Genomic DNA, 9,296 nt, shown 5'->3' with positions numbered 1-9,296 from the left:
GAACACCTCACCAGGGAGGCGTCCAGGAGGCATCCTAACCAGATGCCCAAGCCACCTCAACTGGCTCCTCTCGATGTGAAGAAGCAGCGGCTCTACTCTGAGTCCCTCCCGGATGACTGAGCTTCTCACCCTATCTCTAAAGGAGAGCCCGGTCACCCTGCGGAGAAAACTCATTTCGGCCGCTTGTATCCGTGATCTCATTCTTTCGGTCACAACCCAAAGCTCATGACCATAGATGAGGGTAGGAACATAGATCGATCGGTAAATTGAGCTTCGCCTTTTGACTCAGCTCTCTCTTCACCACGATGGACCGGTACAGCGCCAGCTTCACTGCCGACACTGCACCTATCCGTCAATCGATCTCACGCTCCATTTTTCCCTCATTCAAGAACAAGACCCCAAGATACTTGAACTCCTCGACTTGGGGCAGGACCTTTTCCCCGACACAGAGAGTGCACTCTCCCCGTTTCCGGCTCAAGACCATAGCCTCAGAAATGGAGGAACTGATCTTCATCCCGGCCGCGTCACATTCAGCTGCGAACTGCTCCAGAGAAAGCTGTAGATCACGACTTGATGAAGCCAATAGGACACATCATCTGCAAAAAACAGAGAAGCGATCTTAAGGCCACCAAAACGGATCCCCTCAACACCTTGGCTGCACCTAGAAATTCTGTCCATAAAAGTTATGAACAGAATCGGTGACAAAGGGCAACCTTGGCAGAGTCCAACTCTCACTGGGAACGAGCCCGACTTACAGCCGGCAATGCGGACCCGGCTCTGACACTGGTCATACAGGGATCTAGCAGCCTGTGTCAAAGGGCCCGGTACCCCATACTCCCAGAGTACCCCCCACAGGGCCCCCCGAGGGACATGATCGAACACCTTCTCCAAGTCCACAAAGCACATGTAGCCCGGTCGGTCAAACTCCCACTCACCCTCCAGGACCCTGCTGAGGGTGTAGAGCTGGTCCAGTGTTCCACAACCAGAACGAAAACCGCACTGCTCCTCCTGAATCTGAGGTTCAACTATCTGACGGACCCTCTTCTTCAAAACCCCCGAATAGACCTTACCAGGGAGGCTTAAGAGTGTGATCCCCCTGTAGTGGGAACACACTCTACGGTCCCCCTTTTTGAATAGGGGGACCACCACCCCAGCCTGCCAATCCAGGGGAACTGCCCCCGATGTCCACGCAATATTGCAGTCGTGTAAGCCAACACAACCCCACAACATCCAGAGCCTTAAGGAACTCAGGGCGAAGCTCATCCACCCCTGGGGCCCTGCCACCGAGGAGCTTTTTAACCACTGAGTCTGTGTAAACACAGTCCATACCAGTTACACAAACGGTGAGGAAAACGTTCAAAGCATTGATTGAAATGTTCAATAGTAAACTTAATTGCACTTTCTCACTGAGTGTTTTTCCAAAGAACAAAACTTCCTCCGACTGAATCACGACAAAACGGAGATAATTGTGTTTGACTCTAAAGAAAAGAGGAGTGCTGTCAGTGAACACCTCAAACCAATGATCGAGTCAGAAATCTTGGCTAGATTCTGACCTGACTTCCAGGTATCCCAGTCAGACCAGGAGAAACTCAGTCCTGATTTTCAATCCAGCAGACTGGATTATTGTAACCAAGAAGTTACAGCTCGTTCAAAATGCTGCAGCTTGGGTTCTGACCAGAACTAAGATACCTGAGCCCATTACTCCAGTGTTAAAGTTTTTACCCTGGCTACCGCTCAGCCCACACTTTTTCATAATGGGAGCTACTTTTAAAATGATTGAAATAAGGCCCTGTTTACACGAAAACAACCTCTGGAAACATTAGTGTTTTTTAAATGTTTATTGGGGGTAATAAACAAAAAATGAACAGGTTTACATGAAAAACACTGTAGTTTCCATGTCCGTCGGGTTGCCAGATAAGAAATTATGAACTATAGTACTGTGGCTTTAAAATGATAGTATTTTGACCTACACTGTCATATGTGCTGAGTAAAGATATTCTAAGATAAGGTGTGTGTTGGGTTTGTTGAACATGTGCATTTACATTTATCTGGCAACCCTGATGCAAGGCTCAGCTGCATTCATCATGCATGCAGTATCTTCATGACAGTGTATTCATCAGTTTGGATTAACTAACATCTTTCTGGATCCTATATTTTATTAGTTTTGCTCTTACATGCTGAAAAAGAGTGAGCAGCATAAAAACACTCTGCTCTCTGACATTTATTATAACTGGTGTTAGTGCAGAAAAACTGCAGCCGCCTGGAGTGCGCATAATGCCTTTGCGATCAACCGGTAGATCACGATTGACATATTGGGCACCCCTGTTCTAAATGGTTTGAGACCAGATGAGTAAACTGTTAATGAAATATGGACCTGGTTCTGAGATGTACAGACTCTGGTCAGACCGTGGAGTTCAGATTTAAACATGATGAATGAGCTGTTCTGCTTCACGCAAACACAACAAATTAATAATAAAACTGAAGTTCGCTCCAAATGGGAAGATTTTTAAATACAGGTGAAACACTTTTCTTTTTCTCCGGGTTAGGATTGAGATCTTTTCCATCTTAATTTAGTTTATTATTTGTTTTTAAATGATTAAATAATTGTTTAATGTTTTATTTATTTTTGTCGTCCTTGTTTTTCTTTTTTAATGTGAAGCACATTGAGTTGACGTGTATGAAACGAGCTGTATAAATAAAGTCTTGTAGTCCCGTTCAGCAGCTCTACCAAACAGGTCATGTTACGGATCATTTCAAAACAGTTCATTGATTTAGTTTTGAGGATCGTAAGTCGTAGTAGACATTTGTGAGGCTGCTACATCATCGTTTTCCTGTTAGTCCTGTCTACATGGAGATACAAAGGAGCTTTTAAAATCTCAGCTTTGTAAAGTGTCACTAAACGGGTGCAAACAAGAGAAGCTGTTTTTAGTTTAAGATTCAAGTTGGTTTCTCATCAGATGACCTTCTGTCCTACAGATAGCATTGAGGCAAACGTGGAGAACGCTGAAGTTCATGTGGAGCGAGGAGCAGAGCAGCTCCAGAGGGCTGCCTACTACCAGGTGGGTCTGTCTCTGGCTGAGTTATGACCCTTTTCCACAGTTCCTCTTCAGCACAGTTCGACTCTGCTCGGTATGGTTCAAACCCTTTTTTTCCACTAGCAATTTTTCGTGGAACCAGCCCGTTTTCCAGGACCTATTTCTCTGCGGTACCAAGGGAGATGAGCCGGCACCAAAACGTGACGTCAGAACACTGTCGGGCACTGATTGGTCAGGGGACGGAGTCACTAGATCTTGCATTCAGCATGAGGGAAGAGATGCCTTTAGCTAGAGCGCCTGTATTGTGTGCCGCTAGCTTAGCGCTATGTCCGGGGGGGAGGGGGGGGTCTTTATAGGTGGGATGCTCAGTTCTGTTGACGGGGTGGGGCACCCCGCTTGTATAATGGTAGGGGAAACACTGATATATATATTTGATCATCATTTTGATCATTTTAATAATCTGTATAAATTTTCACTCTGTATATAAAACCTGTTTCAAGTTTGTCATGGTTTTGACCTAAATCGTTGGTTACGTACTGTAACCCCAGATTCTATGAGTATAGGCGTAGCCCTTTAAGGCCCTCGCTGAACTGCCATCAGCTTGATGTCAGACATGACTGAGTGACAGAGAGGGCAGATAAATCACTCACTCTCTTTGCAGATGTCAAAGCCAACAGCAGGGCTGTTTTAAGTGATAGGAATTTAATCGAAACCTGATCTAACGGCTCGAAAGGAGCTTTGATCAGGGCTTGCAGAACCATCGTTAAGTCCCACTGTGGAGCTAGTGGACGTGACACCGGTCTGTGCCTCCGTACACCTTTTAGAAAACGCTTCATCAGCGGGTGATTAAAAGCTGTTCTGTCACCGAAGCCTTCGTGACAAGAAGAGATGGCTGCAGCGTACGTTTTAATTGTGCTGAACGCCAGATTTCTGTCCATCAGCTGCTGCAGAAAGGACAGCACGCCACCTAGTGGACATGAGATGGCCTCTACACCTTTCTCCGTACACCAGCGCTGATGGTGTACGGAGTGCGGCTTCATCAGGTGGCGCACAGTCTCCGACACCTCCTCCGACTTCTTCGATTTTTCAAGCATGGCCTTAAAATTGGCTCCGAACAGCGCGTCCGTCGTGATGGGGCCCTCCAGCAGGTCTTTCTGCAGTTTCTCTGGCAAGGAGGGGGAGTGTCGGAGCCAGGTGGACCTCTGGATCATTGTCATCCAGGCGGCATTGCGAGACAGGCAGACAGCAGAGGAGGCGCACAGGTTGAGGACGATGTTGGATGCCTTGCAGAGCAAGCTCTTTGTCTCCTCAGGCAGGTCTGTTTCCTCCAGCCTCTTGAAGATGCTGTAGGCCAGCAGAGCGACATTGTTGTTCACTGCAGCTGCCTGGAACACACACTGGTGGGGTCGGTTGGAGAGTGACGTCACCGTCTGGTCGTGTCTCCCTGGAGGAACAGGATGCTGGTCCAACCTGGACAGTTTTGCTCCAAGTGCTTCCACCAGGCTTGGCTACAGGGGGGTTAACGATGGAAAATTCCACTCAGTAAACCAATACACTCTGGGAGCAAAGGTGGAGACGGGCGCTCTCAATTTACCAGGTCCGGCTGCAGCCTTGTTCCAGTAGGACGTCACTGCTGGGAAACGAGGCCAGATGGGGTCAGGGCGGCGAGCCAGGGTGGAGCCAAACCTTCCTGTTAGATCATCCGATCTGGGCGGGGGGAGAAGAGGGACGGAAAGTCCCTCATGTCAGCCGCCTCCTGGATTATGCCGGGCAGCTCAGAGAGGAGGGCATCGACGACTGGGAGCGGTGTGGTCACTGATGCGGAAAGGCCCGGGGTGGAATGGGTAGCATCCGCTTGGCCAAGCTCCCCCGTTCCAACACTACGCTCTTTGGGAGGGAATGAGCATCGGGGCTGCTGCTGACGTCGCCTGTCCTGGAGGAACCATCCGATTTGCTCCGAGACTCGGCGTCAAAAAAGGCGATGGCGTCGTCCAGCGAACAGTCCCCCGCCACGGAGAGGCACTCCTCGACATCAGTCTTGAACAAGCCTGCTCGCCTCTGCCTCTCCTCAGGAGGGAGGTCACAGAGACGGCAGGAGGAGGCGAGGTCGGCGTGGCTGGGACCCAGGCATCCTTCGCAGGTGTCGTGCTGGTCAAAACTCAGCATGCAGCCGGTCTTGCAGGACCGGCACAGGCGGATGGTGTTGGTGCTGGACATCGCATTCTTGGAAGATCAGTACTGGTTGCTTACTGAAGAAAAATGTGAGGCGATTACCCACTCTCAACGTAATTTATACGGATCGGGTGGGGCCCACATGACAGGTGGGCGTGGACTAAAGTTTTCAGTGCTACGCTTTGCGTGACGGGATAAAACCCACTAGCGAGGGCCTTAAAGGGCTACGCCTATACAAAATAGAACCAGATTTGATCCAATCCGTGGGTGTGTGACAGTAATAATCTGACATGAATTATGTTTTATCTGGACAAGTTCTGAAGCTTCCAGGTTAACCCTTTTATTGTTTAACTTTATGACCATTCATGACGCTTAGGGAAAAATCAACCACCTTATTTAACTGCATAAAATACTGTTTATTTTATTTTATTCACAAAAATAAAACTAGTTGGTCTTTAAAAGAGAGTTAACTCTTCCTGAACACATCAAATTTAAATGACTTATTTTAACTCTTCAGGCCATTTTTATTATTATAATTCCATCCATCCATCCAGTTTGGTAAATAACAAAAGTAAAGTGTCATAACAAAAGTCAAGATATTTTTAATACATCTTTATTGTCAACATCTATACTGAAATGATACATCGATGGTTTAGGACAGGGAAGGTACCAGCCACTCTCTTCTTTAATGGCACACATTGTATGCTGTCGCTCCAGAGCTGGATGGAAACAGACTGTAGGTCTGCTGCGATTATTTTGTTGGAGAATCATCTGAAACACAAACACAGCATATGTATTGCTAAACCATATTTAATCGACATTTACATACTTTTAACGCTCGGCTCCCACTAGATATAGCAGTTTAGCATTAGCTTACCCTCACACGTCGTTTAACTTGCATCCTTATGTCTTCCCACACTCTCCTGTACTTCTCCAGAGTCTTTCTCCTCGCTGCCCGCAGCCTTTTCTGGATCTCTTCTCTTTGACGTTTGACAAAAAGCCACAGACTGAGCAGAATGTTCAACAAAGCTACGAGATCCTCCATTTTGGTTGTGTATCTTTTCAGGGTCTTCTTCTAATACTTTAGTGGTGGCTAGTAAATAGCTTAATGCAGCACTACTGCCACCAGCTGGTAAGGCAAGTTGGATTCTGGACCCTCCCAGTAGAAGCGGTACTGAACTGCATATAGAACAGCAACATGTACCGAGCTGAACTGTCCTGAGCAGTCACTATGGAAAAGGGGATTTATTCTGTCATGAAGCGCCTTCCTGTCAGTAACGTCTTGTCTCTACATTCTCTTCCCACAGCAAAAGTCCAGGAAGAAGATGTGCATCCTCGCCTTAGTTTTCTCCATCGCACTTGCCATACTTATCGCCATCATCGTCTGGTTGTCTAAGTGAGCCAGAATTAAAATGTTCCTTTTTATTTTGTCCCATCCCAACAACGAGAACCTGCCTGGAATCACAAACTTAACAAAAAAAAAAAAAGAACAAAAATCAGATCTCTGTAACAAAATCTGCAACATTGATCCTCGGAGGGTTTGTTGGTTTGAACATCTTGAAGTCAAAAGTCTGCTGATCTGTAAGAAGCTCCAGTGGTGGAATGAAGTGGTGTAAAGGAGCAATTAGCTTTTTCAAATTCCTGACATTTCCCCACTTCTTATTTCTCATTTCCTGCACTAACACTTGCTGTCATTGTATTTCAAATGTAAATATAAATTCCTGTGAATAACTTAAAGATGTGCAGCTTGTACTCTGTAATGTTTGTTTTTTGGATCAGTAACTTGGTAGAACCACAGGTCATGTCGTTTCTCTGTCCCCTCGCTGTGCTGCAGCAGGGTGGGTGGTGGGATGTTCAACGCTTCACACATTAACTAGAAAAGTACATTTCAATGAATACTCTAATGAACATATGCATATTATATGATAAATTCTGAAATGTTTTAAGTTTATTTCTATGACTCTTGACAGTATATGCACAATAAATGTCTTAAGCACTCGGTCTCCTTTGAAGGTTTTTTTTTCTAATCTTTTCGCAACAAACTCACCTGTTTGTTGTAAATGTTCAGACGTGTTGCCCTAAAAGTTTCAGTGGATTAAAAAGTATTCACTCCCATTTGTAATCTAACTGGTTGCTCAGCAACTTGGACTTATTGTAATTTAAATTTGATTATAGGTGATCATTGTAAAAAAACGTTTCATTAATGAGGTTAAATAGGTTTAAAAAAAAAACAAAAAACGCCACCAGTGCTTAATTTGAGCCGGAGACTGGCGGAACAGGATCCGAGGGTGCTATTCCAGTAAATGCTTGGATCCAGTAACTCAGGCTTTTTAATAATAAAGTTATGAACAAATACGACTGCCTTGAACAAATACAACAGCCACTTATGGATGGACCTTAATAAATGAATGATGTGGGTTCTGAAGGTACAAGTATGCACTGTGCACATATGCAGTGGTCCAGTGCGTAACAACGAGGTAATGAGACCCTCTGACTCAGTGAGAGGAGTCCACTCTGGAAAGGTCTCAGGGAGGACTAAAACGGAGATCCTGGGAGGACCAGCCAGCTCCACACAGAGGGGCCTCAGCTGAAACTCAAACTGGACTTGTGGTCTGACAATACTAACCTTTAGTGACCGATAACCAAGTTGTGTACGGAGCCCCCGAGGGGACATTTAAGGAAAATAAATCAGCGAAGCGCCTGCTGTGACATGAAGTTTTCTCTAAATGGTTTGAGTGACCCTCTTTGACCCTTTACAGCTTGATGAGCAGCTACAGCTACTTCTCAGGTCATTGCTGATGTCTTCTCGTCTTGGTGCTGTGTTAATGCCATTTTGGATTCACTTTTGTTGAATAAACAAGAAAATGTGGAGTCTGTTTTTGTTTACCTGGGGTTGGACTTTAATCATCTTAGAACCTGCTGAAGATTGGATCGGGTTTAGTAATTCTGTCCTCGTACACGGCAGCGCCCTGACACAGAGGTGACTTTACAGCTGGTTGTTCTTTGTCACAGTAAACTGTCGGTGAGTCCAGCAGAGCGCAGCAGAGAGCAGGAACAACTGAACAGGTGGTCAATGAATGGATTATCATCATCAAGCTGATCCAGTGGAGAGTGCTTGAAACCAACCAAAAGAATACATACATTCAACATGGTGCAGGTGGACCCTGAACGCATCAGCCTGCTTAGAAATGGATTATTGTTTAATTTAGGAATGGACAACTGGGTGTGTGCAAACAAACATTAGCTTGAGGACGATGTGGACGGCTCTGTTTCGTGTCTCATTTCTTCTTATAGGAATAAATTAATCCTGTTCACTGGTTTAAAACTGGACAAATGTTATTATTTAAATATGCTTCTCGATACTCAAACTTTCAAAAGGTGATCGAGGCAAGACAAATGCTATATGAGATACTGCACTCCTAAAATTAACCAAAAATAAGATGTCAATGTCATCCATTCCCTTTGAAACGGTCATAAATGATTTGATTATGATGTAGAACAGATACGGAGAGAATAAAGTTTTTAGCAGGCTTTCTCACTGAGATGAGCTCATTTTATTTATACTAGCAAACTGCAACCAAATATAGTTAGAGTATATGTTTTAAATGGTACAGAATATTCAGATTGTAGTAAAAGTACAGTAACTTAAAAAAAAATGTTTTAATCGATTAAATTAACCTTGTTACAGAAAAATAAAGCTTTTTATTGTCTGGTATCAAAGGTCCAAGAACAATTAAGAGAAATATTTAAAATGTGTCTTTGTTGCTTTTAATAGCCGCTTAAAATATTTTCACACACCGTTAGTTGTTGTAGGTACTGAACAGGATTTTAATACATTTAAATAATAAATATAACCATCTCACCTGCTTTTGTAAAGATTGTTTTCATGCAATGATTTTGATGCGTTTATTTAAGGTTTCCGTAAATTAATATTTTTAGTTTAAAGTAAATGTAAATTATAACCCCAGTTTTGAAAAAGTGGTACATTGTATTTAAGAAAACATGCACAATGCAATGATTTGTAAATCTCATAAACTCTTATGTACACTGGAACTAAAAAACAAGCTTTTTTTTTGGGGGGGGGGGGGG

General features: G+C 44.5%; 1 protein-coding gene across 1 annotated transcript in view; it reads left to right on the top strand.

The window, feature by feature from the left end:
* stx12 (syntaxin 12) overlaps nt 1–7,200 on the top strand; it is a gene marked incomplete in the record, with an annotated part of 18,626 nt that extends 11,426 nt beyond the window's left edge. The window contains 2 exon segments of the mRNA XM_037693574.1: nt 2,977–3,059; nt 6,515–7,200. Coding sequence (XP_037549502.1) covers nt 2,977–3,059; nt 6,515–6,607 — 176 coding nt within the window.
* Nucleotides 7,201–9,296: the final 2,096 nt, after the last annotated feature.

The sequence above is a fragment of the Nematolebias whitei genome, chromosome 19 (assembly GCF_014905685.2).
Source record: "Nematolebias whitei isolate Nwh7 chromosome 19, NemWhi1, whole genome shotgun sequence".
Classification (NCBI taxonomy): Eukaryota; Metazoa; Chordata; class Actinopteri; order Cyprinodontiformes; family Rivulidae; genus Nematolebias; species Nematolebias whitei.
The sequence above is the reverse complement of the archived record's forward strand: the minus strand, read 5'-3'. Positions and strand labels throughout refer to the sequence as shown.